General features: G+C 59.8%; 1 protein-coding gene across 14 annotated transcripts in view; it reads left to right on the top strand.

Moving 5' to 3' along the window:
• Positions 1 to 4,526: 4,526 nt before the first annotated feature.
• The window catches only part of LRP8 (LDL receptor related protein 8), an 80,835-nt gene continuing 59,848 nt past the window's right edge, over positions 4,527 to 25,513 (top strand). For 3 of the 14 annotated variants that reach the window (XM_084872882.1, XM_084872881.1, XM_084872880.1), the window contains exons 1-2: positions 4,528 to 4,852; positions 5,603 to 5,722. In XM_084872882.1, the coding sequence (XP_084729008.1) occupies positions 4,729 to 4,852; positions 5,603 to 5,722 (244 nt within the window). In that variant the 5' untranslated portion in view covers positions 4,528 to 4,728. Of the gene's footprint in view, positions 4,853 to 5,602; positions 5,723 to 25,513 lie in introns of all 14 variants that reach the window. The other 11 variants (XM_084872885.1, XM_084872884.1, XM_084872883.1 and 8 more) reach the window with 7 other exon arrangements.

Genomic DNA, 25,513 nt, shown 5'->3' with positions numbered 1-25,513 from the left:
CGGTTTGCCCCTCACTAGATTTCAACCACTATGTGCCCCGAAGAAGTCCCTGTTCCGCCATGTAGGCTCCAATACCTGCTCTGCCACTTACTAGCTGTGTGATTTCCCATTCCTCAGTTTGCGTGCCTGTAAAATGGGATAAAGCCTGCCTCATGGGACTGTTGTCAGGACTAAATGAGTTAAAGCAATTAAAGCACTTAGGTGGTGCCTGACCACCAGCAAGTGTACAACAAGCATTTACTATTACTGTGGTTTGATATGATCTTCCTTCTAACTTGATTTCAAGTATTTAAACATCATTTATCTAATGCTTGTTCTATGTCAAGCCTTGTATTTATCCTCTGAATAAACGAATGATACGATCCAGTCCTCCTGGGGGTACAGAAACTTCAGTAAAGGCAGGAACCAACATTGGTAAAATGTGGCCTGTGCCAGGGACCCAGAAACGCCAGGAGAGCTGACTCCTGACCTTGGGGAGATCACAGGCTGACTAGGGAGAGGCCAGTGGCCCAAACTGGGGAGAGGAGTCCAGAGAAGCTCTGCGGAGGGGCTGTGGAGAGACAAGGATAAGAAAGGACCCCCTTTGGAGGGGAGGTCAGGGATGCCTGGGCTCAATCTATGCTGTTTGAGTGTTGAAAAGTCATCAGGGGTTTTTGAGCAGGGAATTGTGTTTGAATCATAGCAACATAACTAAGTTATTATGCAACTACTGTATACTATCTGCTGTGTATACACAATCTTACCTAATGCAATCCTCACCAAAACACTGGGAAGTGAGTACTGTCACCATTCCCGTTTTACAGATGAAGAAACTGGGCCACAGAGGTTAAGTTGAGTTGCTCAAGGTAGCAAGGAAGGGAAAGAATAGACTTAAACCCAGGCAGTCCAACCCAGACCTCATGCTCTGCTGCCTGTGAACTTCAATCCATATCATTATCTTAAAACTAGAACAAGCTGAAACAGGTTTGGCTCAGCGGATAGAGTGTCGGCCTGAGGACTGAAAGGTCGCAGGTTCAATTCCGGTCAAGGGCATGTACTTTGGTTGCGGGCACATCCCCAGTGGGGGGCATGCAAGAGGCAGCTGATCGATAATTCTCTCTCATCGATGTTTCTAACTCTTTATCCTTCTCTGTAAAAAATCAATTAAAAAAAAAACAAAAAAAACTAGAACGAACCTTGAAAATATCCTGTTACCCCCATTTTGCAGATGAGAAACAGGTTCAAAGATGGGGACTAACTTTCCTAAGACCACAGAGTGCAGGAGGGGCTGAGCTGGGGAGGTCAGTCTGGCCTGCAGGAGGGGCTCCATCCTACACTCCACAGTCCCAGGCGTCCTGCGTCCCAGCAGGCATCCTTGTGCTTAGAACAAAATCCAGACTCCTCGCTGGGGCCTGCAGAGCCTTCATGTGATCAGGCCTTGCTGCGTCCCTCTGACCTCACCTGGTCACCACCCTCTCCTCACCACCAGGCTCCAGCCCCCCTCACGGCCTCTACACTGCTGTTCCTTCTGACTGGAATGCCTTTCCACCTGACTACCAGGTGGTTGGGCTCTGACTTAGTCTGATTGGGCTGCCATAAAAAATGCCATAGCCGAAACCGATTTGGCTCAGTGGATAGAGCGTTGGTCTCCGGACTGAAAGGTCCCAGGTTCGATTCCGGTCAAGGGCATGCACCTTGGTTGTGGGCACATCCCTGGTAGGGGTTTGCAGGAGGCAGCTGGTCGATGTTTTTCTCTCATTGACGTTTCTAGCTCTCTATACCTCTCCCTTCCTCTCTGTAAAAAAATCAATAAAATATATTTTTAAAATGCCATAGACGGTGTGGCTTATAAACAACAGACATTTAAATCTTACATTTCTGGAGGATGGGAAGTCAAAGATCAAGGTGCCTGCAGACACCTTGTTCACCGACAGCCCCCTTCTTACTGTGTTCTTCTTGTGGAAGAGGCCGGCGGTCTCTCTGGGTCTCTTTTGTAAAAGCACTAACCCCTTTCATGTTCTAGTGCCTCCCGAAGGCCCCATCTCCATATACCCTCATCTGGAAACCCCTTTCACATCCTACGTGGCTCAGGGTTCCGGTTCAGGGTTCGGGTTCGGGTTCTGAAGAAGGGCCGCAAGCAAGTTAAAAGAGACTAGGAGAAATTTAACTTGGCGAAATGGGGGGCCAGGTGGGAGCCCACCTCTAGTGGGAGGACTGCCGCTAGGCTCTGGGCTTGCTCTCCCTTTTATTGAGACTATGGGATACACCCATTACCCTTAAACAGGTTTGGGATGCACCCATAGGTAATAAGCGGATTATCATATCAGTAAGGATTTACATGATTACAAGATGGGGAAGTTGCTTCAATTACCAAAGTCTCAATTAGATAGGGAGTGGTTGACTCTGAGCTTTCAGAGCTTCAAGGTTGACCAGCCTTTTACATCTTTTTTTTTTTTTTTTTTTTAAATATATTTTATTGATTTTTTACAGAGAGGAAGGGAGATAGAAAGCTAGAAATGTCGATGAGAGAGAAACATCGACCAGCTGCCTCTTGCACACCCCCCACTGGGGATGTGCCCGCAACCAACGTACATGCCCTTGACCGGAATCGAACCTGGGACCCTTCAGTCCGCAGACCGACGCTCTATCCACTGAGCCAAACCGGTTTCGGCTACATCTTTCTATGAGTGAGACGATGATCGGTTTCTGGCACCCTCGCACTGAGAATTAGGTTTCCACAGATGCATTTGGGGAAGGACACAAACATCCAACTGACAGCAGGCTTGCCATTCAGTGAGATGTTCCTCCTCAGAGAGGTCTGCCCTGATCACCTCTCACACAACCATGTTCTGTTTTTTTCACAGCAGTTACAATGGTCTGAAATTACCTTTTTTGTTTTCTTGCTTTTGTGTCTGCCTCTCCCCACTAAAATGTCAGCTACAGGAGAGAAAGGAGGGACCTTATATATGTCTACACTGTATCCCCAGACAATGCCTGGCACATAGTAAGTGCTGCACACGTTTTTGTTGAAATCATACCTGTATTTCATTGTCTGTCTCCCCACCAGTCAGAGAGCTCACACGGGCTGGGACCATGTCTCACTCACCTTGGCACCACCTCTAGGCCCAAGACAGGGTTGGCACAGAGCAGGCCTGGGACATGTTTGTTGCATGACTGAATGAACAAGGGCAGAGGGGTAATGGCATGAATACCTGCTGGGCTCCCCGTGGGGTGGCCACGGCCATTGCCAAGGGGCTGCCCTTTGTGGGAAGTGATAGGGCTCAGGAGCTGTTCATGAAACAGAGGGACTTCCGGGCCTGGGACTGACACCTCCTGAGGCCCCGTCTTCTGCCCCTCTGCAGTGGAAACGAGAGGGCAAGAGGGGAGGGGTGGTGGACCTACTCTGGGCTTGGGCACCTGTGAGTTTGTCCCTTTTAGTGGCCTATGCCCTTAAACCAACACTCTATCCACAACAACCTGCCAAGACTGGTGTGGCTCAGTGGATAGAGCGTCCGTCTGCAGACTGTGAAAGGTCCCAGGTTTGATTCCAGTCAAGGGCATGTACCTTGGTTGCAGGCACATCCCCAGTAGGGGGTGTGCAGGAGGCAGCTGATCGATGTTTTCTCTCTCATCCATGTTTCTAGCTCTCTGTCCCTCTCCCTTCCTCTCTGTAAAAAAATCAATTTATATATATATATATATATTAAATCAACAACCTAATTCCGGGTGTTCTCTCTGCACCCTGCATCCTGCACCCTGGCACGGGTGAGGTGGGCTCTGACTTTCCAGAGGTGGAGCCTTCTCAATTCCTGCAGAGGCCTTGTCTCCTAGGGGCAGGGATGACAAGTCCCTCCGGTGGAGCCCGCGTCCCTGCCCTTCTCTATCACAGCAAGGTCTACCCTGATGTCCCTTCTGATTGTCTACCCTCTGCCTCACACCCTGGAGAATGTCAAATGAGGATGAATGATGAAGTCTGTGCTCCAGGTCCTCCTTGGCCATGGTCACATGAGCAGGTAACTTGCACAGATGTACTATACACACGGGCATACTCACCAGCTTCACGGATGTGTCATGTCCGGGTTGGAGCTGGTGAGGCACGCGGAGGTGCAGCCCCACTCCTTTCCCTTCTTCCTGACCACGCACATCCTGGTACCCAAACTCCTCTGCACCGCCACCTCAGCCCCACGTGCCCGCTGCACTGGCCTGTGCACCCCTCCCGCCCAGATGCGCTCCCAGGCTTCCCTCAGCCTCCTCCCAGCCTGCCACCTCCTCCAGGCAGCCTGCCACCTCCTCCAGGCAGCCCGCGATGTTTCCTCCGGGCTACCTGCCACCTCTGGGAGCAGTGGCCACATCTGGCTCACCCCAGCCTCTGCGGCGCCCCGCACGCGGCCTCAGCAGGGTCCCCCAGAGCCTGCGTAGGAGGGAGGATGGACCCACGGGAGGGCGGAGGGAGAGGTGGCCGCAGCCGGAGGGCCGCGGGGCGGTCGGAGGCGGCCGCGGGAGGGGGCGCGCGCGCCGGAGGCGGCGGCGGCGGAGGCCGGGACCGCGCGCCCCGCCTGAGCCCGCCCCGCCGCCGAGCGTCACGGAACCTGCTTGAAATGCAGCCGAGGAGCCGGGCGGGCGGCGGCGGCGGCATCGGCAGCGGCAGCGGCAGCCCCGGCGCCGCGGCAGGAGCTCGGGGAGCTGAAGCGCGGCTGCAGCGGCGATACGGGGTGCGCGGGGCGCCGCGGCCGGAGCCCGGGGCCCGCCATGGGCCGCCCCGGAGGGGGCGCGCTCCGGCCGCCGGCGCTGCTGCTGCTGCTGCTGCTGCCGCTGCGGCTCCAGCCTCTCGCGGCGGCGGCGGCGGCGGCGGATCCCCCACGCGGAAGCCAAGGTACGTGCGGCCGGTCCCGGGCCGGGCTCTGCGCCGCCGGGGCCGCCAACAAAGCGCGGCCTGGCGGCCGGGGCGCGGGCGGCACCGGGCCCCCCCAGCCGGGCCTGGCAGAGGCGCCGGGCGGGAGCGGCTGCTCTGGACCCATTGATCTCCTCCGCCCCCGCCCCCGCGGCTCCCTGCGGTGGGCTCTGCCCTGGGCACCTGCTCTGGGGGAGGGACGCAGGGGGGCCGGCGGGCCGGGAACTTTGCGGGGGGGTGGGTGGAGGCGGGTAGTCATTGATGGTTTGGGGTGAGCTGTACGATTCTTGTCGTGGACACGCGCTCCGTGGCGGCGGTGAGCGGAGCCGGGCGACCTCCCGGCCTGACAATGCGTTTCCGGGGACCCCGCGCGCCGCCGCCGAGCCAGAGAGGCTGCGAGCAGGAGGGGCCTGTGCCCGCAGCGCCCCTGCGTGGGTCCCGGCGTGTTTGGGGGGCTCCCTGTGGGGTGTGTCTGCGTGGATCCCTGACTGAGGGCCTCGTGGGACTGCATGGAGGGTCCCTAAGCTGTCTGACACCGGCTGTGCGCGCTGGCCTCGCCGTGCCACGGAGCGGCCTGCCATCCCAGGACCCCTGCTCCCCTCCGTCCGGATCGAGGGTGCCCGAGGCCCCCGGGGCTGCTGCCTCGCCCCCTCTCCTCCGCCGCAGGAGACCCTGGCCCCCGCCGGGACTGCAGGGTCCGCGGTCCGTCTCACACCCCCGTCTCCCGCGCAGGGCTGGCCACGGAGTGCGAGGAGGACCAGTTCCGGTGCCGGAACGGGCGCTGCATCCCCTCCGTGTGGCGGTGCGACGAGGACGACGACTGCGCGGACAACAGCGACGAGGACGGCTGCCGTGAGTGGCGGCGGGGAGGGCGGGCGGCGGGGCGCCATGCTCCGTGCGCACGTGGCTCCGGTGCGGCCGCCGGCACCTGCGGGGACCGCGCCCCGGGGCTGCGGGCGGAGCCGTCCCGCCGGGAGCTGGATGGGGCCGGGCGGAGCCCGGGCGCCGTGGCCCGGGAGGAGGGCACGCCCTGCCCGGTGGCTGAGCCGGAACTGAGGGCGAGGGCGCGGCTGTCCCCGCGCGGGTCCCGCTTCCGAGGCACCGGCCGGCCTCCGGGGCTCCGGCCTCTGCTCCGGGAACGCGCGGCTTTTTCAAAGTTGCGCTCCGCTCCGGGCCTCGCCGCACTCCTTACGTTCTCGTTTCCTTTTTTATGAATGAATGGGCTCCCCGGGGCCCCTGATTGGCTGGGCCAAGACCACCCCATAGGCATAGGCCCCCGTGGTCTGAGCGGCCAATCGTGGTGAGAAAGAGTGTGTGGTTTTCGGGGTGCCCTGGGCGCCGGGGCCTTGCCCTGGCCCCGCCTTGCCACACCCCCACGCTCACAGGCGGACCCAGAGCTAAAGCCCACTGGTTTTCTGCCTCGTCACAGGGAAGCCCTTTTGTGCCACCCTCGTTAGCCGACCTGGATCTGCAGGCAGACCGCCTGGGGCATGAGTCATGGTGCCAGACAACCATTGGGTCTGGGCTGCCTGTCACTACAAGAGCCAGTTAAGCAGAGACAGGGCTGAATCATATATGAGCGTTTTCCCCCCCAATAATGCAGGCAGGATGGGAGAGCAGCAGGTCGTCCACAAAAATCTGCTCTCCCCTCCCCAGAAGGCAGCTGCTTATGTTGGGTAGAAGGACACAGATTCCAGGCCTGGGAAAGGAGGTACGGTATAATGGTTACAGGTTATAGGCTTTGCAATAGAGCCTAGGGTTTGCAAAGGACAGGTGCCTCCAGGACTAGATTGCTTCAGCCAGGAGGTTGGAAGTCTTTCCATAACAGTAGCAGATCTTGGGAAAGGAGGATGGACTGCATTCCGATGTTATCTCCGGTGTCCCAGGGTATTCCCCTCTCACCCAGGTTAGAAAGCGCTTCCTCTCATTAGAACAGAACCATCACGGTTAACAGAACATGATTAATATTTCTTATCACTGTAGCTAGCCCCCAATATTCTGTTTCTGCCCCTCACCATGGGCAGACCGGGGAGGAGGGAGCCAGGAGGAGGAGTCTGTTTCCTGGAAGGGGCAGAGGGTCCCGGGGCTGCTGGTGAACCGGGCTGTGAGTCGGCTGCCGGTGATTTTTTTCTGAGTTTGGTGTTTGTACACCGGGGGCAGCTGCTCTGGGAGTTCCTTCTCGGGGTGCACGTGGTTTCAGAGGTCTGTGGGACCAGAAGTGAGTTAGCAGGCAGTCGCTACGGTGGAGTGTAGTTCCAGGAACAGAAAAAACAGGATTTATAGAAACGGAATCGGGTGGCCATTCATTCTCTGTTACTGGTGCCCACTGTGGGCGGGCACCGGGGCACTAGGAGAGCAGGCCCACCCCACTGGCCAGGGGAGCAGGATCTGTGGGAGGAGAGCAGTGGGTAGACAGACCCTCAGCTCCACACGGTGGCAGGGATAGGGGGGGTGGGGTAGAGGAAACACCTGGACAGGCAGGATCTGTGGAGTCCTCAAGGTTTTATTTTGTTTTTTAAATCCTCACATGTTCATTGATTTTCAGAAAGAGAGGTTGGAAGGTAGGGAAAGAGAAACATGAGTGTAAGAGAGGAATATCAATCGGTTTCGACCCTGACTTGCCCCAACCAGGGATAGAACCGGCAATCTAGGTATGTGCTCTGACCGGGAATCGAACCCACGGCCTCCTGGTGTATGGGATGATGCTGCAGCCTACCTAGCACACCGGCCAGGGCAAGGTTTCTGTTTGTTGGTTTTTAAACTGGGTTTGCCAGTCAGCCTCTGGGTTCATTTCCTCTGACCCCACCGCAGTTGGCTCTGGGCCTAGGGCACAGCTTTCCCTCCTGGCTGTTTCCTTACCTGACCACGTGGGCTAATGATTCCTGCTCCATGTTTTTTTTGTTTTGTTTTGTTTTTTTAATATATTTTAAAAATTGATTTCAGAGAGGAAGGGAGAGGGAGGAAGAGATAGAAACATCAATGGTGAGTCATTGATCCCCTGCACGGCCCCCACAGGGGATCCATCCTACAACCTGGGCATGTGCCCTGACCGGGAACCGAACAGTGACCTCCTGGTTCAGAGGTCGACTGAGCCCCGCCAGCCGGGCCCTGCTCTGGTTCTGAGGACCAGCTCCAGTAATGTAATTGGAAATAATGAGACTGACTCGCCGACCATTAGCTGTGTGCCAACTACTGTGGCTGTGCTTACATAAACTCCTTCAATCTTCAGATTAGTCCTGTTTTACAGACTGTACAAACAGAGGTGCTGAGAGATGAAGTTACTTGCCCCACAGCTACTGAGTTACTAAGCAGGAGCTTGAATTTAAGCATCTGACCCCAGGGTTCTTAGGCCAATCATGACTCGACCATTATCCTCTGCCATTGAAGTTATGAAGATGGCTGAGCTGGGGTAAAATATTACGAATCTCATCGTGGGGAGTTGTTCTCTATGGTCCCTTTACAGCTGAGGATGAGGCAAGGAAATAAAAACTACATTTCTGACCGTGGCCAGGTGGCTCAGTGGTTGGAGCATCCTCCTGTACACCAGAAAGTTTTGGTTTCAGTTCCCCATCAGGGCACATACAGAGGTTTTGGGTTCAACCCTGGGAGGCAGCCAGTCGATGTTTCTCTCTCTCCCTTCCTCTTTCTCTCTAAAATAAATCAATAAAAACATATCCTCTGTTGAGGAATTTAAAAAAAAACCTGAACAGCCCTGGCCCAGTGCTGGCTGAGCATTGTCCCATGAACCAAAAGGTCGCCAGTTTGATTCCCAGTCAGGCCACATGCCCAGATTGCAGGCTCTGTCCCATCAGTATACAACAGGAGGCAGCCGATGTTTCTCAGATCAAAGTTTCTCTCTCTCCCTCTCCCTTCCTCTCTCTCTAAAATCAATGAAAACAAACAAAAACAAAACAAAAAAACTCCTGTGTTTCTGGTCTGGTTATACCTTATCTCCCTGATTCTTTCCAATAGCAGTCTTCCAAGAGTGAAGAGCAGACCTTTTTCTTATCATCCTGTTTGTAGGTAAGGGTCTGGCTCAGAGGAGTTGAGTGACTTGCCCAAGGTCACACAGCAGACGATGACAGAACTTGGTCCAGATGTCCACCTGCCTCCCAGCTCTGGGGCGCTATTTTCTGGGGGGAGAAATGGGGGGGAGGATTTGGGAAGGTGACCCAGGTGATTGAAAGCCATACTCTGAGTGCTGAGCCTGCTGCTTTTCATCTGTATGCGAGGCTCCGGGCAAGAGGAGTGTGAAGCAGTGGGTGGCTGGGTGGCCCCGGATGGGACCAGGGGAGATCTATGGCCAGTCTGGCTTCCTGACTTCATCCTGAGGTGGAGGGGGTGGAGGCAGAGGCAGAGGGAGAAGAAAAGCAAATGGTGTTGGTATTTGGCAGGGGGAGTAGGGTTGGGGGCTTTGCTGTTAGTACCAAGCATCAGCTCCACACTCCTGCCTTCTCTGAGTTTGCTTCCTCCGTGTCTGCCGAATGGGGGTACCTGTCCCTCCACCACAGGTTATCCGTGTGAAAATGTCCCCGTAGGGCTGGCGAAGAGAAGGGGATGGATGACTGTTCACACCTGCAAGGTCCTCAGAGAGGGGCCCCGAGGAGCCACCGGAAGAAACCTTGAAGAAAGGGGGCGGGGCCAGTTATCCGAAAATGATCTTTCCTCACTCACTTCTTCCTTCCTCCTCTGGGGATGTCTCCCCCGATTCTGGGCCATCTGCCCACACGGCATTTCTTTAACTGTCTTCCCCTCCAGGCCCTCGGCTTCTCCCCGAGCAGCCTCCCTGCCTTTTAAATGGCCCCTTTCTTTGGCACTTCCACCCTTCCACTCCAGGACAGCGGCCTCACCTGCAAAATGGGTGCGGCCGTTTGTAAACGAAGTCTGTGTGAGGCAAAATGAGTTCCAGCTCCCATAGGGGCCGAGAGGCAGCCTGCGAACACCAAGCACTGGGGGCGGCTGGGGAAGCCCAGGAAGGCTTCCTGGAGGAGGAGACAGATAGACCGGGCCTTGACAGATGGTAACTAACACCATTCCCTTAGAGCTTGCCACCTAAAAAGAGGTAGTACAGTCCCCATAGTATAGAGGAGCAAGCTGGGGTCAGAGGGGTGAAATTACGCTCCCCAAGTCACAGAGCTCATGGGGGGTTGGAGGCAGCCCTCAAACCAAGGCCTTCTCAGTCCTCATCCTCGGCCCCCGCAGTGGGACGCGGCCCTCTGGAGACACGGGAGAGAGCTGGCGGGCGGGGGAGAGGAAAGGCCCCAGTGCTCAGTCCCCGGCTCCGAGGGCCTTCAAAGTGTAGGAAGGGGCTGGGCGTGGGAAGCCCAGGGTGCCCAGCGGGGGGAGCTGGGTGGGTCTCTGGCTGTGGACGTGGGTCACGTAGGCCCGCGGGCCCCTGGGCCCCAGTTTCCTGTTGCTCCGTCATGTCTGGGGCAGACCTGGGGCTCTGGGCTCTGGCCAGCCCTTTGCTCCCGGAGTAACAACAACAGCGAGCGCTCACGGAGCCCTGGCCCAGGACCCGGCGTTGTGCTGACATTCTACGAGCATCGCCTCATGCTTCTTCTTCGTTTCTTTCTTTTTTTAAAAATATATTTTATTGATTTTTTACAGAGAGGAAGAGAGAGGGATAGTTAGAGACATCGATGAGAGAGAATCATTGATCGCTGCCTCCTGCACACCCCCTACTGGGGATGTGCCCGAAACCATGATACATGCCCTTGACCGGAATCGAACCCGGGACCTATCCACTGAGCCAAACTGGTTTCGGCGGCCTCATGCTTCTTGATTCTTCACACGGGGCAGCTCTGTGAAGTACCTGCGTTATTCCCACCGTGCAAAGGCACGGAGGAGTTAAGTGACCAGGCCCAGCGTGTGTGGTTTTTAAGCAGAAGCGCCGTGGTGTGAAGGCAGCACCCACCCATGGAACTCAGAGCCCTGTCTGCTGGCCTCCGGCTCCTTCCGGCCTGCTTCCCCATCATCGTGAGGGGGCGTCCGCCCGCCCCACCCCTCCAGCTCCGGGAAGAACGTGTGTTTCTCCCTGTGGAGGGGCTGAGGGGCTGGGTGGACGGACGGTGGGCCGGTTTTGTGCTCAGGCTCCTCTGCCTGGCTCTGTCTCCTTCAGGCTGCCTGGCTCTCCCAGCCCCCCTCACCCCTCCATCCCAGGCCCAATAAAGAGCAGCCGCAGCGAGCTCTCCCCGGCTGAGAGTTCATTAGCTGGGCCAGGCCGGGCTGCAGGAGCGCCAGGCCCGCTGGGGAGCGGCCTCATGAATAATTAAAACTCCGCCACGGTGCCCCGCTGGGCCGGGGCCGGATCGGCCCTTCCGTGTGCCGCCCGGCGTGCCCCTTCTCACCCCCTTGACACTGCGCCCCGCTTCGTCTCGTTTGTGGAGGGCGTCATGGGACAGATGGCGCTGCTCCTCTCTGAGCCTGCTTCCTCCTCTGACCGGCAGCTCCTCCACCCGGGGTCGTTCGGCGGCCTGGCTGTGCACGGCCCTCTGCCCGCTCCCGTCTCCTCCTGGGAGCCTGCGACACCACCCTGTAACCTTTTTCTCTCTTGCTTTCCCACTGCTTCTCGCCTCCGGGTCTTTGCCCACGCCATTCTGTCTGCCTAGAATCCTCTTTCTGCTCCCTCGCCCAGCTACCTTCTTGTTGTCACCTTAGAACAGCAGTCGGCAAACTGTGGCTTGCGGGCCACATGCGGCTCTTTGGCCCCTTGAGTCTGGCTCTTCCACAAAATGCCACGTGCGGGAGCGCAGGTACAGTGCGGTTGAAACTTCGTGGCCCACGCGCAGAAGTCGGTGTTTTGGCTCTCAAAGGAAACTTCAGCCGTTGAACTGCTGATATTTGGCTCTGTGGGCTAATGAGTCTGCGGACCGCTGGCTTAGAAGATTCATCGTGGGTGTCACCTCCTCAGGAAAGCCCTCCCTGCTGCCCTCTCTCCTCGAGGCTGAGGTGCGGGAGTCAGAGAGAGGGGCTTAGGGGCCTGTGTTTCAGTGACAGCCCCGTGGGGCCCTGAGTCAGACACACCTGGCTTTCTTTCTTTCTTTTTTCTTTCTTTTCTTTTCTTTTTTTTTTTTTTTTTTAATATATTTTATTGATTTTTTACAGAAAGGAAGGGAGAGAGATAGAGAGCTAGAAATGTTGATGAGAGAGAAACATTGACCAGCTGCCTCTTGCACGCCCCCCACCGGGGACATGCCCGCAACCAAGGTACATGCCCTTGACCGGAATCGAACCCGGGACCTTTCAGTCCGCAGGCCGACGCTCTATCCACTGAGCCAAACCGGTTTCGGTGACACACCTGGCTTTCTGTGCTGCTGACTGAGCGTAGGTGTGACACTAGTCTCTCCCTCCCAGAGACGGTGTGAGATTAAATGAGATAATGTGCCTGGTCCGCAGCGGGTAGATGCTCACGGAATGGCCTGAGTGTGATTGTTCTTGGAGGGAGGGCTTTCCCGGAAGTCTCAGGGCACCTGCTGCCCCCGTGTCCCACGGCTCCTGCCGCCGGGGCCTGCCTCAGCCCGTGGGTGTCCAGCCACAGTGGAGGTGGCCCCAAGGCCATTCGTCTCAGACGGGGAGGGAGGGAGGCGTCCGGGGAGGGCTGAGGGGAGAAATGGGTCGAATAGGCCTGGCTGGTTTCAGCAGGGGCAGTTCCCGCCGGCCGGTGCCTGTCCCGGGCCGGTTTTGTCCTGTCTGTCCTGTGCTCCTCTCTCCCTGGCTGTGCCTCGGAGGCGGGGGGCCCAGCACCCCCAGGGCCCTGCCCGGAATGTGGGAGCTTCTCCAGCCCAGGCTTCAGAAGGTGAAACCAGGGCCCCGGTGGCTGGACCTTGGCTCCAGGGACATCGACAGAGGCTCGGTCTGGGAACGAGGCTGTCCTGGCAGGACTCCAGCCGGAACAGGGTGCTCCCACCTCCGCCCCGCCGAGCGCCCGCCGGCCGCCCCTGCCCTCTCTCTTCCCTCCGGGTCAGGGAACAAGGTGTCCCGGCGGAAGGCAGGCCACAGGCCTCGGCCACAGAAAGGGCTCTGGGGGACCTCAGGCGCCCGCCCTGGATCGCTGGGAACTCATCTGCAACCATGGTGTTAGTTGTAATAAGAGCTAGGGAGCATGTTTGCTGCCAGGGGCTTTCTCATTCAAGACCCCCTTCCGCCAGGGCCAGGAAGGAGCCGAAGCTCCAGAGCTCACTTGTCCCAGGCAGTTTGGCTGCTCAGTGGCAGACCTGGGCCCAGCCTGTCTGGTGGCAAAGTCTGATGCGGGTAAAAGGAACAGACATTCCACATCCACACATCCCGGTCCCAGCAGTGTGAGTGGCGCAGGGGATGGGCCGTGGCCCTTCCTTTCCAGGCACTCCTGGCGTCCCTCCTAGCCAACTCCACCGTGCCTCCCTCTGGAGCAGCGCTGGCCCCTGCAGGCCCTCAAGCATTTTTAACCGCCAGCCTCGCTCACCCCGCCCCTCACGAGCTCCTGTGAGTCACAGATCCCAGGCGGAGCCTCTCAGCCAGAAGGGGCGGCTGTGAGCTCCCACCCACGGCAGCCAGTCTGACCTCTGTGCCCCCAGCAGGGCCTCGCCCAGATGCTTACAAGCTGGCCGCTTTGGGGGTGCAGAATCCAGCACACTATCAGGTCCCTCAGAATGCCCTCTGGTGACCGAGGCAGTCAACCAAGAGCCATGGGGCTTCCAGGCCCCCAGTTCCCAGGACCCTCACGGCCTCCACACACCTGCCCCTGGAACACGGCAGGACAGGCAGCCCATGGGGGTGGTCATGTGGCCACTCACTCTGGAGACGATACTGAGTGGCCAGATTATTATGATCTCTGAACGCATAATAATCCTGCCTCTTGGTGTATATCCTATATAATAAAAGGCTAATATGCAAATTGTCCCCTCCACCAGGAGTTCAACCAGCAGGCAGGCCGGCCAACCGCCTATATCCCCTCCCCCTGGCCAGGCTGGCCGGACCCGAATTCATGCACCGGGCCTCTAATATATATACACGCTGAGTGGCCAGATGATTCTGCGTTCAGAGATCATAATCATCTGGCCACTCAGTGACTTTTTCAGGCTCTAGCCCTCTCACCTACTGGGCCACAGGACAGCCTTTTCCGACTGGTGCCTCACGCCATCCTGGGAGGCAGGTGGCGCAGGGGCTCATGTTACCCCGTTTTCCTGACCAGGAAATGGAGGCCCAGGCAGGGCCCGGGGCTTGCCGAGGGCCACACAGCGAATTACCTGTAGTGCCGGAGCGGGGGCTCACTTCAGTTAATTTCATCCATTTATTTCTCCAGTGGAAGTGACTTGATGATTCTAAGAGTAATTTCATGCTTGTAATTAAACACACACACACACACAACATAGAAAAGCGGGAAGAACGCTCACCATCGCCCTAGGCTACACCGCGCGGAAGCAGCAGGTCCTCCTGGGGTTTTCCTCCGCCTGGGAGCCGGCGTAGGAACACGTTTATTTTTTAAGCAGAAATAAGGCCGCGCTCCGCCAGTTCTTTCCTCCCCGCGTCCTATGGGTCTTCCCGTCTCAATCCCAGGAGATTTGTGTCGTTGTTTTAAGGGGCCAGGTAGTATCCCGTTGCATGAATCTCTCCATTCAATGACGCCGTCTCCTACCGACGGACATGTGTTCGGTTGGCTGTTTCTCCCGTTCCACACGGCGCTGGGACCAGCATCCTTGAACTACATCGTAGTGCGTGTGTCTGATTCTCTCCTTAAGAGAGACGCTGGCCACCAGGCTTGCTGGGCCAGTGCGTTTCTGTGAGAAAGCCACGCGGCTCTCCTTCGCGGAGCCTGTTTTCCCATCTCCCACCACCACCTGCCGCCCGGCGGCCGGCCCCCGGGACTTCCTTCTTCCTTGAGCTCAGGGCCACTGTGTCCCGGCCCACGGGACAAAGTAACCAGATCTCTTCTGCACAGGAGCAAAGCAGGGAGAAAGGACAATTGTGTTCTGGCCCCAAGGACTTCCTCCCCCACAGAAGAAATGAAAAGGGAACAAAATTGGTCTTTCGTTCGTAAGATACTCGTAGAACCCGTGCCCTTCGCAGCTTTGCAGTGTTCTGTCTCTGCCCCCGCCTGACCCTGGGCCGGTGGCTCTCCCCCTCTGAACTACGCACCGGTCCTCGCTCTGCCTGCATTGCAACCAGCACGCCGAGCAGAGTCCTCCTCCGGGAGCTGGGCTCGGGGCCAGCCCGGGCCTGGGGGTGGGAGGCCTGTGGCCCTCACACTCCTGACTGCCTGGTGAGGTCTGGCAGGAACCTGGCGGGCGTGGTGGGTGGATTTAAGCTGGGCTTCTCAGGGCCCGCTTCCGGAACGCAGCCCTCAGGCCCCGTTTCATCGGGCCCCTTCCCCTCTGCCTTCTTCCTGTGCCCGGATTGGGCTGGATGTGGTGGAGCGATAGGGGGAAACGGAGTCAGGCCCTGCAGCCCCGGGACCGGCTGGCTGGGGCCCCGGTGTAGGCCGCAGATCCTGAGCCTTCGATGCTCGGTCTGCGACGTGGGACCATGAGCCCGGCTGGGGAAGGCACGCGGGCTGACCCAGCGCATTCTGCCCAGATCCTGGGCCTGGAAATGAGCCTCCTGGTTCCCCCTCCCAAGCCCATGACCCCTGCACAGGGAACGGCTGACTAGAAGGGGCGGCAGCAGCTTCCCTCCTCCTCCTCCTCCGCCACCAAGGACACACCGAGAGGGCAGCTGCTGAAATAGCAGGAAAGATGTAGGTCAACTGGCCAGCGGGGAGGGCTGGGCTGCCGGGCGCCGCGGCTTCTCGGGAGGGAGGGAGTCTAGGAACCGTCCGCGGCACCGGGAGCCCCAGGGTGGCTGCTGCCCGGTGGCCTGGGGCAGCTAGGTAAGCCGAGGGCGCCTAGGAGAACTGGTTAACCTGCCAGGCCTGGCGTGGCTCGTTATCCAGGAGGGGCCTGGGCTCACCCGTGGGTCCACATTAGCATCAGAGAGCTGGCAGCCGATGAGAGGCAGGAAGGCCCCGTCAGGCCCAGATTAAGCTGCCGGAGCGCATGGCTGGAGGCCGAGGCTGGGCTTTCCTGGTGGCCTGGATCCAAGGACATGCAGGCCAGGGCTCCCCTCTCCCTCCCCACTTCCTGGACCCCGAGCTGCCATCTGCTGCCCACCTGCCCCCAGAGCCCCCTCGGCCGGGTGCCCCAGCTCACGCACGCGCATGTGTATGTGCGCTGGGTGTGCGTGCTCCAGGGGAGGTGCGCCACGGGGGAGGGGACCTGTGGGTGCACAGAGGCCGCACCTCCCTCCTCCCACCCAGGCCACAGTGGCCCGGCCAAGCCAGAGGCGCAGCCCCCTGCTGGCTGTTTGTGGCGGGGAATTATTTGTAGCTGGAGAGGCGCCAGCCATCTCTGTTCCCAGCCTGCCCCCCACCATGCAGCCTCTCCCCACCGAGCCTCAGCCCAAGCCCACCGTCCAGCCCCCACCTGGAGGGCTGAGGTTGATGTCATCGCCGTGGCCCAGACCACCGGCCCATCCCTGCCTCGCCCCTGCCCTCTCGGGGGTCTCTCCTTGTGGGAGCCAGGCATCTCCCGGCCTCTTTTGGCCCCATTCTCCTGGGTTCTTTGGTTTCTCCCCGAGAGCCAGGGTCTTCCCAGGAGTCCGCCACAGCCAGGCCCCAGGGGGTGGGGGGTGGTGGGGGGGTGGTGGGGTGGGGGGGTGTCTAAGGAGCTGCCCCTGTTCCCTGAGGCCGGGAGACCCCTGAGCAGACAGCAGGGACTGTGAACTGTAGCCCCTCCCGCAGGAGACTTGGCTACACACGCACACAGAGCCAGAACCAATCGTTCGCTACCGGATTCGCTCTGGAGTTCCACCTGGTTGTTTTCTGCTGCGTTTGACCGGGCCAGCAGAGCAAACGTCTTATCAGCTGTGTTTGTGGCACTCCTTGTCTCCCTCCCCTGTCCGCCCGTCACCCCGCCGGCCCAGGGAGCAGAGTGGGCAGCGGCCAGTGTGGCCTCCCAGTGCCCCGGACCTGGGTTTCCACTGCACTTCTTCCGCATCCAGGCTGGGGGCTCCGGAGCCCCAGATGTGGGTAACAGTGATTTCTGACCCCTGTGAGCCGTGCTGGGTCCCACGGGGCCAGCCAGTCTGCCCGCCTGTGGGTGCGGCCCCTGGCCCCTGCCCCTCCTCTCCCGGGCCTCCCCGCTCCCTCTCCTTGGCTGTGGGCCCTCCCAGGCTTGCCTTCTGGGCGGAGTTCTCCCCCTTGTCTGTGTGGGTTCACTGAGCCCCGCTGCCGTGCTCACCCCAGCCTGGGCTCTCAGACCCTCCAGGAACCCGGTCCCTCACCGGGTCACGGACTTCTGAGCACGGCCCTGCGGCTCTTCGGGCTCCCGCCTCCTCGCCCGGACGGGGCAGGAGTTAGGGTTGGATCGGGAGTTTGAATCCCGTTGGGCAGCATTTGACATTCAGATCCCCGGGCCCCTGTCCAGGCCTGACTCCAAACCTCTGTTTTTTGTTTGTTTGTTTTTAAATATATTTTATTGATTTTTTAAAAAAATATATTTTATTGATTTTTTACAGAGAGGAAGAGAGAGGGATAGAGAGTTAGAAACATCGATGAGAGAGAACCATCGATCAGCTGCCTCTTGCATGTCCCCTACTGGGGATGTGCCCGCAACCCAGGTACATGCCCTTGACCGGAATCGAACCTGGGACCCTTCAGTCTGCAGACCGACGCTCTATCCATTGAGCCAAACCGGTCTCGGCTATTTTATTGATTTTTTTACAGAGAGGAAGGGAGAGGGATAGAGAGCTAGAAACATCGATGAGAGAGAATCATCAACCAGCTGCCTCCTGCAAACCCCTACCAGGGATGTGCCCGTAACCAAGGCACATGCCCTTGACCGGAATCGAACCTGGGACCCTTCAGTCCGCAGACCGACACTCTATCCACTGAGCCAAACCGGTTTCTACCCAAACCTCTGTTTCCTGTGCATCCTGGAGGGAGCCATAGACGTGAAGACACACACCCCCCACTCCTCCTCAGGCCCCTGCCTCTGCTCCTGCATGGGTCGCCCCCTCCATGAGAGGCCCCCCTGTGACACCGATCACTGCGGGGCCTCTCACAGGACTGCTGCCTGGGGTCCAGTCCGTACGTCACTGTTTCCTAGCTGTGTGACCCTGGGCTAGTTGCTTCACCTCTCTGAGCTCCTGCCTCATCTGTGAGCGGGAGCCACCCACGCCGAACCCTCCAGGGGGCTGGAGGACGGTGTGGGCTAGTTTACAGAAGGCTCGGGGAGCCGTGCCCCGCCCGTGGCCAGTGCTCCCGGCCAGGCTGGCTAGGCTTATTTCGCCTCCTGTGAGCCCTCACTTCCTTCCGCGCTTCGGGAACCCCCTCCTTGCCGTGCTGCTCCTCTGCTGGGTAGAATGGGAGGGGGGCCTCTCCTTGTCCCCCCCTCTTCCCCGGCCCCGGCCGTGACTTACTGTCCTAGTTTAATTAGGAAGAGCCCTTCCAGAGACCTCGTTAGGAAATGAGCCCAGAGCCTCGGGGACCTCGGCGAGGGGCGGGCGCCGGCCCTGCCCAGCCTGCGGCCCCGTGCTCCTCATTGACGGGGGGCCCTACAGACCCGTGACGCGGGTCCTGGGCGGCCAGTGCCTCCGTCCTCTGTCCCCGTCCTGCCCCAGCCTCGCCCCGGGACGGGGCTGCGGGAGGCTGGGAGAGGAGGCGTGTCTCTGATGCTGCTCCTGGTCCCCAGCCTGGCGGGAGCAGGCCCCGGCGAACGCGTGCGGAGTGAGTGAGTGAGCGAGCTGTGGCTCTGGGGCCGGAGCAGCATCCTCGTTTCGCCCAAGCAGCCTCCCCACTCGCACCCGATGCAGGCATTCTCCCCGCAGCCTCGGGGCGGGGTGTGTGGAGGGGGGGGTTCCCAACTTCTGCTCGAATACCTCCAGGGACAGGGAGCTCACTGCCGGACCAGAGAGCCCCTTCTGCCCCCGGACAGCGCTTCCTGTAGAAAACCGTTCTTCCTTCCAGCCCTGGACCTGCCTCCGGGGGCTCTCCTGCCCCTCCTCCGGGGGCTCTCCTGTCCCCCCTCCGCTGACTCTCCTGTCCCCCCTCCGGTGACTCTCCTGGTCCCAGCTCTGTTTCTGGGGCCTCTGCTCACAAAGGCTCCTTTCACCCCAAGCCTGCTTAGGGTCCCCTCCCGGCCTGTGACCGCTGACATGCTGACATGACCTCAGGTAAGGCCCGTCCTCTCTGCACTGCTTCTCGGGGCCTGGGGGCTGTACTCTCGGGCTGTCCCTGTAACCAGGGCAGTGGAGGGCGAAGATGGATGTGCGGTGCCTTGAGGTAACGGTGACATCTCTACAGACAGCTTGGTCTCCTGGTCAGCAGGGTGGAGTGCCCCGACCCTATGATGACCTGCACACAGGCCCTGGGGGCCTAGTATGGCCCTCCTCTGCCCCGGGCAGCAGTCCACGCCTGGGCCTCAACCGGGCCTGGGAGTGTCACAGCCCCTCTCTTCCTCACCTGTAACAGCCACCAAGTCCTTACAGATTCCTCCCCTGCCACTGGCCGGTCCAAGCCCTCTCCCCACGCACTGCAGCCTCCCTGGCGGCTGCAGCGGCCCTGAGCACGCCCCGCTCTGCAGCCGAGCGCTCTCAAAACGCAGTGTTCTGTCCCGGCTCAGCATCGCCCGTTCCCGTGCAGGTCCCTCTGCCCGGGGCCCTTCCCCTGCCTGTCTGACCCTGCTTTACACCAGTCATTCCCGGGGACCTGCCCCCACAGGGGAGCCGGGCCTCCTCTGGGCTCCGACCCCGTGTCTCCCTCATCTCCATGCTTGCCATTCGGCACTGGGATGGTCTGGTTAAGAGTCTGGCGTTCACCCTGGCTGGTGTGACTCAGTTGGTAGGGCACTGAAAGGTTGCCGGTTCAGTTCCCTCCCGGTCAGGATACGTGCCTGGGTTGGGGGCTCGATTCCCAGTACGGGGCCTGCAGGAGGCAGCTGATCAATGATTCCCTCTCATTGATATTTCTCTCTCTCTCTCTTCCTCTCCCTTTCTCTCTCTCCCCTCTAAAAAATAGATTAAAACATATTTTTAAAAAGTTTGGGGTCACATCAGATCCTGGACCTCAGGGGGACCTGGCCAGGGCCTGGGAAGGAGAAGGGACGGGGTCTCTCTGGCCTGGCACATGCCCAGTGCCCCTCCCACCCACCCCACGCTGTGTTTCTGCACATCATGCTGTATGTGCCCGCACAGGGTGCTTCTGTGGATCCCACGGGAGCCCCTGGCGTGGGCTGGAGCATCTGAGTCCGAGCTCCGATGTTCACCGAAGGCCTGCTCGGCGCCGGTGCCCTGCCGGGACCTGGGGAGGGAGGATCCGGAGATGGAAACCAGGCCCTGTCTTCTGGGCCGCGGCCCCCTCACTCAGCGTGCGACCCTGGGCAGCGGGATCCCCTCTCTGAACCTCAGCTCCCCTGGCTGTGAAAGAGCTGGGGCACTCCAGACCCCTCCCCCTCTTCCCTGGGCACTTGTGTGCCGAGGCTGGGGTGAGATGTGGGCCCCTCACCACTTCCTCTCCACCTGGCCGGGGGCCGGGGGTGGGGGGGCCCAGGCCAAGCTTCCCGGGGCAGAGAGCGATAGGGCGTTTTACTCTCTTTTCTCACCACTGCGTCTGCCCAGCGCGGTGGCCCTGCCCAGGGCCTGCTCCCCGAGGGTGGCCGCGCGTCCCGGTGTTAAACTGGAAGTTTTACTCTCTTTTCTCACCACTGCGTCCGCCCAGCGCGGTGGCCCTGCCCAGGGCCTGCTCCCCCAGGGTGGCCACACATCCCAGTGCGCTCAGCACCGTCCTGGTTGTTAAACTGGAAGCCCCAGGACAGATGGGAGGTGATAGGCCGTCTGCCTGCACCCCACGAACCCTGGTCACCCGCCCCCAGGCCTGCAGCAGGGCTTCCTCATTGTGAGTGCTGCCAGTTGGTCAAGGATCACTTTTTTTTTTTTTTTTAAAGTAAAGAGCTGATTTCTTGCTCATGTTTGGGGGAGTTCAAGGAGAAGTAAAGCCCCTTGGAAGGAAGGTCTGGAGGAGCCAGGGCCGAGCAGCCTGTTTGGGGTGGGCTGTCCAGGAGACCCGGCCGCTGTCCCGATCCCGCCTCGAACCCGGCCGAGTGGCTGCTCCTGCCTCGAACCCGGCCAAGTGGCTGCTCTCTGGGCCTCAGCTTCCCAGGCTGCCCCGTACATCCAGGGGTCTTTAAACTACGGCCCGCGGGCCACATGCAGCCCGCAGAGGAGTCTGATCCGGCCCGCCAGGTTTTTTGGGCAGTGAGCGCAGCCGAGGTGTTACAGTAGGAATTAGTAGTTCATATAGTCCGGCCCTCCCGCTCTCTGAGGGACCGTGATCTGGCCCCCACTTTAAAAAGTTTGAGGACCCCTGTGCATTTGTCCGGTCCGTACTTGTACCATTCTGACCTCTCCACCTCCAAGCGGCGGGCAGCTGGATCTCACAAATCGGAAGGAGCTGGGGATCCCAAACGTTCTCTGCGCCGGCCCCGTGGCTCACAAAGCCTTGCCACCGCTTGCCTCTGGGCCCGGAGTGGCCCTTTGGGGGCGTGCTCGCCGGGATTGACGGCTCAGGGGTATGGACGGGGACTCCGAGCCCACAGCCCCACAGGATGCCGACCCTGAATAGGCAGGGAGCGGCGAGGGACGGAGACAGATGGGTGGCTTGCTGTGGCCGTGGTGTGTGGAGGTTGCAAATCAGTGTGTGCCACTGGCTGGCTGGTCCCCTCTCCCCCCACACTCCCGCTTTGTCAATGTCTTCATCAGCGGGAAAGAGGCAGATAGACAGAAGGGAAAGGAAGACACAGGGGTGGGGGGAGAGCAGGCGCATGGGGAGGGGGGGAGCGCCAGGAGGCAGTGGGGAGGGGTCCAAGCTGAGCCGCTGCTTACTCTTGTGGTTCTCACAGTCTGTCTCACCGATTCCTGACAGATGGAGGGTAGGGGAGAGCTGGTGCCAAGAGGCTGTCACCGCAGGCGGGCAGAGCAGGGGGAGGGTGCTTTGTGACCGGGGTTTGTGTGGGGAGGGGGCAGCAGCTGGTGGTCTGGCTGCTGGGCCTCCTTGGAGCCTGCTCCCCGGGAACCGTGGTGGAGGGGGGTGGGACGTGGGGCAGAGAAGTGGGTAAGGGGTGAGCTCACCACCTGCCGGGGGCACAGGCGAGACAGCTACCCCTCCGTCTTTCACACCCTGCTGCCAGCAGGCCCCTCCCTCCAAGGACACCTCCTGCCCTCCCCTCGCCGGGTACTGGGCCAGGCAGGGGCGCTGGGCTGGCAGTGATCTGTGGTCAGGGGGACCAGGGCAGGAGAGCAGGGGCCCTGGGAGGCACCGGAGGCCCCGGATCACAGGCCGTGGGGAGGGGGGGCTCAGAGCAGGGAGAACCCAGCCTCAATCTGCTGGGCCGGAGCTCAGCCGCTCTGTGGCTGCCTGGGGCTCCCGAGCCTCCTTCCTGGCAGTGCCTCTCCTTTCTTCTCGCGGCTCCGACCACGCACAGGGGCCGGCGGGCCTGACCCGGGGTCTGTTGGCACCTTCCGCGTCTCCCGAGTGTGGTTTCTGCAGGCAGGCTCGGGTCTCTTTCCCAGCCCCCAGGGCCCAGTGCAGAGGAGGGGCCGTGGATGCTTGTTGGATGGATGGACGGGTCCCTTGCTTGCATGCTTCCTGGGACAGAGACTTCGCTTTCTCGAAGGAAGTTCTTTCTATTCCCAGAGACAAAGTTCTTTCCGATTCTGTCCTGAGGGGCCCTGTGAGCCCCAGGCCCGTTACCGGGGCCACACGAAGGCCCTGGCTGATTGATTCTGCTGCTCGGAGCAGCCTGGAAGCTCCTCCAGGGCACCTGGCGGGGGGTGGAGGGTGACCCCTGCGCCGAGCTCCGGGGTCAGCAGTCAGAGCCCACAGCCGGCAGTGCTGCCAGGCGCTGAGCCCCATCGGTGCCAGGTGGTCTCTCATTTGGTCCTCAGGCAGCCCCGTAAGACAGGTGCTGTTTTTGCCCTCCATCTTACAGAGGAGACAAAGGAGGTGGAGGTGATGAGGGGCTTTCTAAAGGTCTCATGGCTGATGTCTGAGTCAGGAGGAGGGGGCTTGACAGAGGGGGCCAGGCCTGCTTCCTGGACAGGGCGCTTGGCAGGGCTTGGGGGTGTGTGGGGCTTGGCAGGGCTGGAAAGCAGTCACCCTCTGGAGATAGAGCTGCCCCCTCCTGCTTCCCCAACGTACTCCCAAGCAGATCCTTGACACCAAGACTCCAACTGGGCCCTGGCCAGTGTGGCTAAGTGGTTAGAGAGTTGGGTCTATAGAACGAAGTGTCTCGGGTTCGTTCGATTCCTAGACAAGAGCATGTGCCTAGTTGCGGGTTTGATCCCTGGCTCCGGTCAGGGTGCGCGCAGGAGGCAGCCGATTGATGGTCTCTCCCACATCGATGTTCCTCTCTTTCTCTCTGTTCCTCCTTCCCTCCCTCCACTCCACCCTCTCTAAAAATCAACGAGGAAAAACATTCTTGGGAGAGAATTAACAACAAGAAGACTCCGCCGAGGCTGGTTTGGCTCAGTGGATAGAGCATCGGCCTGCAGACTCAAGGTTCAATTCTGGTCAAGGGCATGTACCTTGGTTGTGGGCGCGTCCCCAGTGGCGGGGTGGGGGAGGGTGTGTGTGTGGGAGGCAACTGATCAATGTTCTCTCATCGATGTTTCTGGCTCTCTATCTCTCTCCCTTCCTCTCTGTAAAAAATCAATAAAATATTAAAAAAAAGAAAAAAAAAAGAAAAAGAAAAAGGAAGAAGATTCCAACAGGGCAGGCCCTCGGTCTGATCTGGGGCTCTGAGCCCCTTGGAGGTAGGGCAGGGGGTGCTCCTGGAGAAGCCCAAAGACCTTAACACAGCCCATCCTGCTCAGTGGGCCAGATGTGCCCGGGTGCTGGCTGGGCCGGATGTGCTGGGGTGGGTGGGTGGGTGGGCCGGGCCTGGGGCTCCTTACTGCTGCCACCTAAAGCTGGCTCTGGTCCGAGGTGTCTCCCTCATGAATATTAATAATGGAGACCGTTAATGGTGAGTTACGCTGGGCCTGCCCCGGGCCAGGGCAGGGCTGGACACCCTGAGGAAAGCGAAGAGGAACAGGAGGTGACGCCAATCTTGAGAGCTAGGGCTGCACCTCTGCTTCCTTTGTCTTCCTCCAAACGCAGGCACCTGGGCCTCTCTGGTGGGTGCCCACTGCCTCCCTCATTCACAGGCGGGTCCACGGGGGCCCTCCCTGTGGCTCTGGGGGTCCGTCCGGAGGCTCTCCGGGGACTGTCTGTGTTGCCCTGGGCAGACCACCTTCCCTCTCCGTGCCTCAGTTTCCCCATCTGCACAATGTGGTCACCAGTACAGCAGTCCCTGCCCCCAAGAGCCACCGGGAGGATTAAATGAGAAGATGAGCAGGGGCCGCAATCCTCAGTCTTTGCTCTGATGCTTATGAGTTGGGGGGGGCGGGCAGGGGGAAATGCAGGTCTCAGAGCACCCCTGCTCCCGGGGCATGACCTCCCGAATCCCCTGACAGCCCTGGGAGGGGGGTTGTCCAGTCCCCTTTGCTGATGAGAGAGGGAGGCACGAGGAAGTGGAATGACTCCCCTAAGGCCCTCAGCACGAGAGAGCAGGTTTGAACCCCGGTCCCTGGGACTCTGAGGCCCGTGTGTTTGCCACTGTGCCAGGCAGGGCACACCGAGCGCAGCTGGAACGCTCCTTTGTAATTAGAGCCACAGACGCTCCTGGCTTCTGTGCTGATCCGCAAGCCTCCTTCCAGCCCCCAGGTCCCAAATCCCTCCTCATCCCGGGAGAGAGAGAGGCAGCCCCCGTGGCCACGTCCGTCAGCAGCTCCGAGAGCCCTCCCCGGGCCCCCGCCTCCATGTGAGCCCCCCACCTCCGTGTGAGCCCCCCACCTCCCGTGTGAGCCGGGAAGCGGCCGGCTAGGGCCTGGGCCGCAAGGACGGGATTTCCCACCCCCGGTTGCGATCTGTCACAACATTAATGTTAATTAAGCCTCGTTAATTCAGCCCTCTGCTTATGCAGAGCTCCTGACAGCAGATTACTCATACGCGAGGCGGTAAATGTATCGCTGCATTTCCCCGAAAACTCAGCGGCGGATCGCGCACCCCCGGAGAAGGCGGCGGCAGGGCCCGCAGCCTGAACCGCCGTGCCCTCGCGGCCCAGAGAGTGGGCCAGGGCTCACCTCGGTCCAGTCAGAGCAGGCTGCCTGGGCACCGAGGGAGCTCCCCCTGGCTGGAGGCATGAAACAGGAGGGCAGGGAGCATTGCCAGCCCCGTGGTCTGCAAACTGTGGCTCTTGAGCCACATGCAGCTCTTTGGCCCCTTGGGTGTGGCTCTTCCACAAAATACCATGGCCTGAGCGAGTCAGTTTGAAGAAGTGGCATTAGAAGAAGTTTAAGCTTAAAAAATTTGGCTCTCCAAAGAAATTTCAATCGTTGTCCTGTTGATATTGGGCTCTGTTGACTAACGAGTTTGCCGACCACTGGACTAGCCTAGTATCTTTCCAACGGGTCCATCTCACACACAGACTGCGGGGGTTCCTCTCCTGGTGCCTTGAAGTCACACAGTAGGGCTCAGAGGGCAAGTGTGGATCTCAGTGTGCGCCCAGAACTATACCGTCTGACAGGGGCCCT

Source organism: Pipistrellus hanaki, assembly GCF_964339955.1.
Source record: "Pipistrellus hanaki genome assembly, chromosome: 2".
Classification (NCBI taxonomy): Eukaryota; Metazoa; Chordata; class Mammalia; order Chiroptera; family Vespertilionidae; genus Pipistrellus; species Pipistrellus hanaki.
Note: the sequence above shows the minus strand (reverse complement) of the source record. Positions and strands in the feature narration are given on the sequence as shown.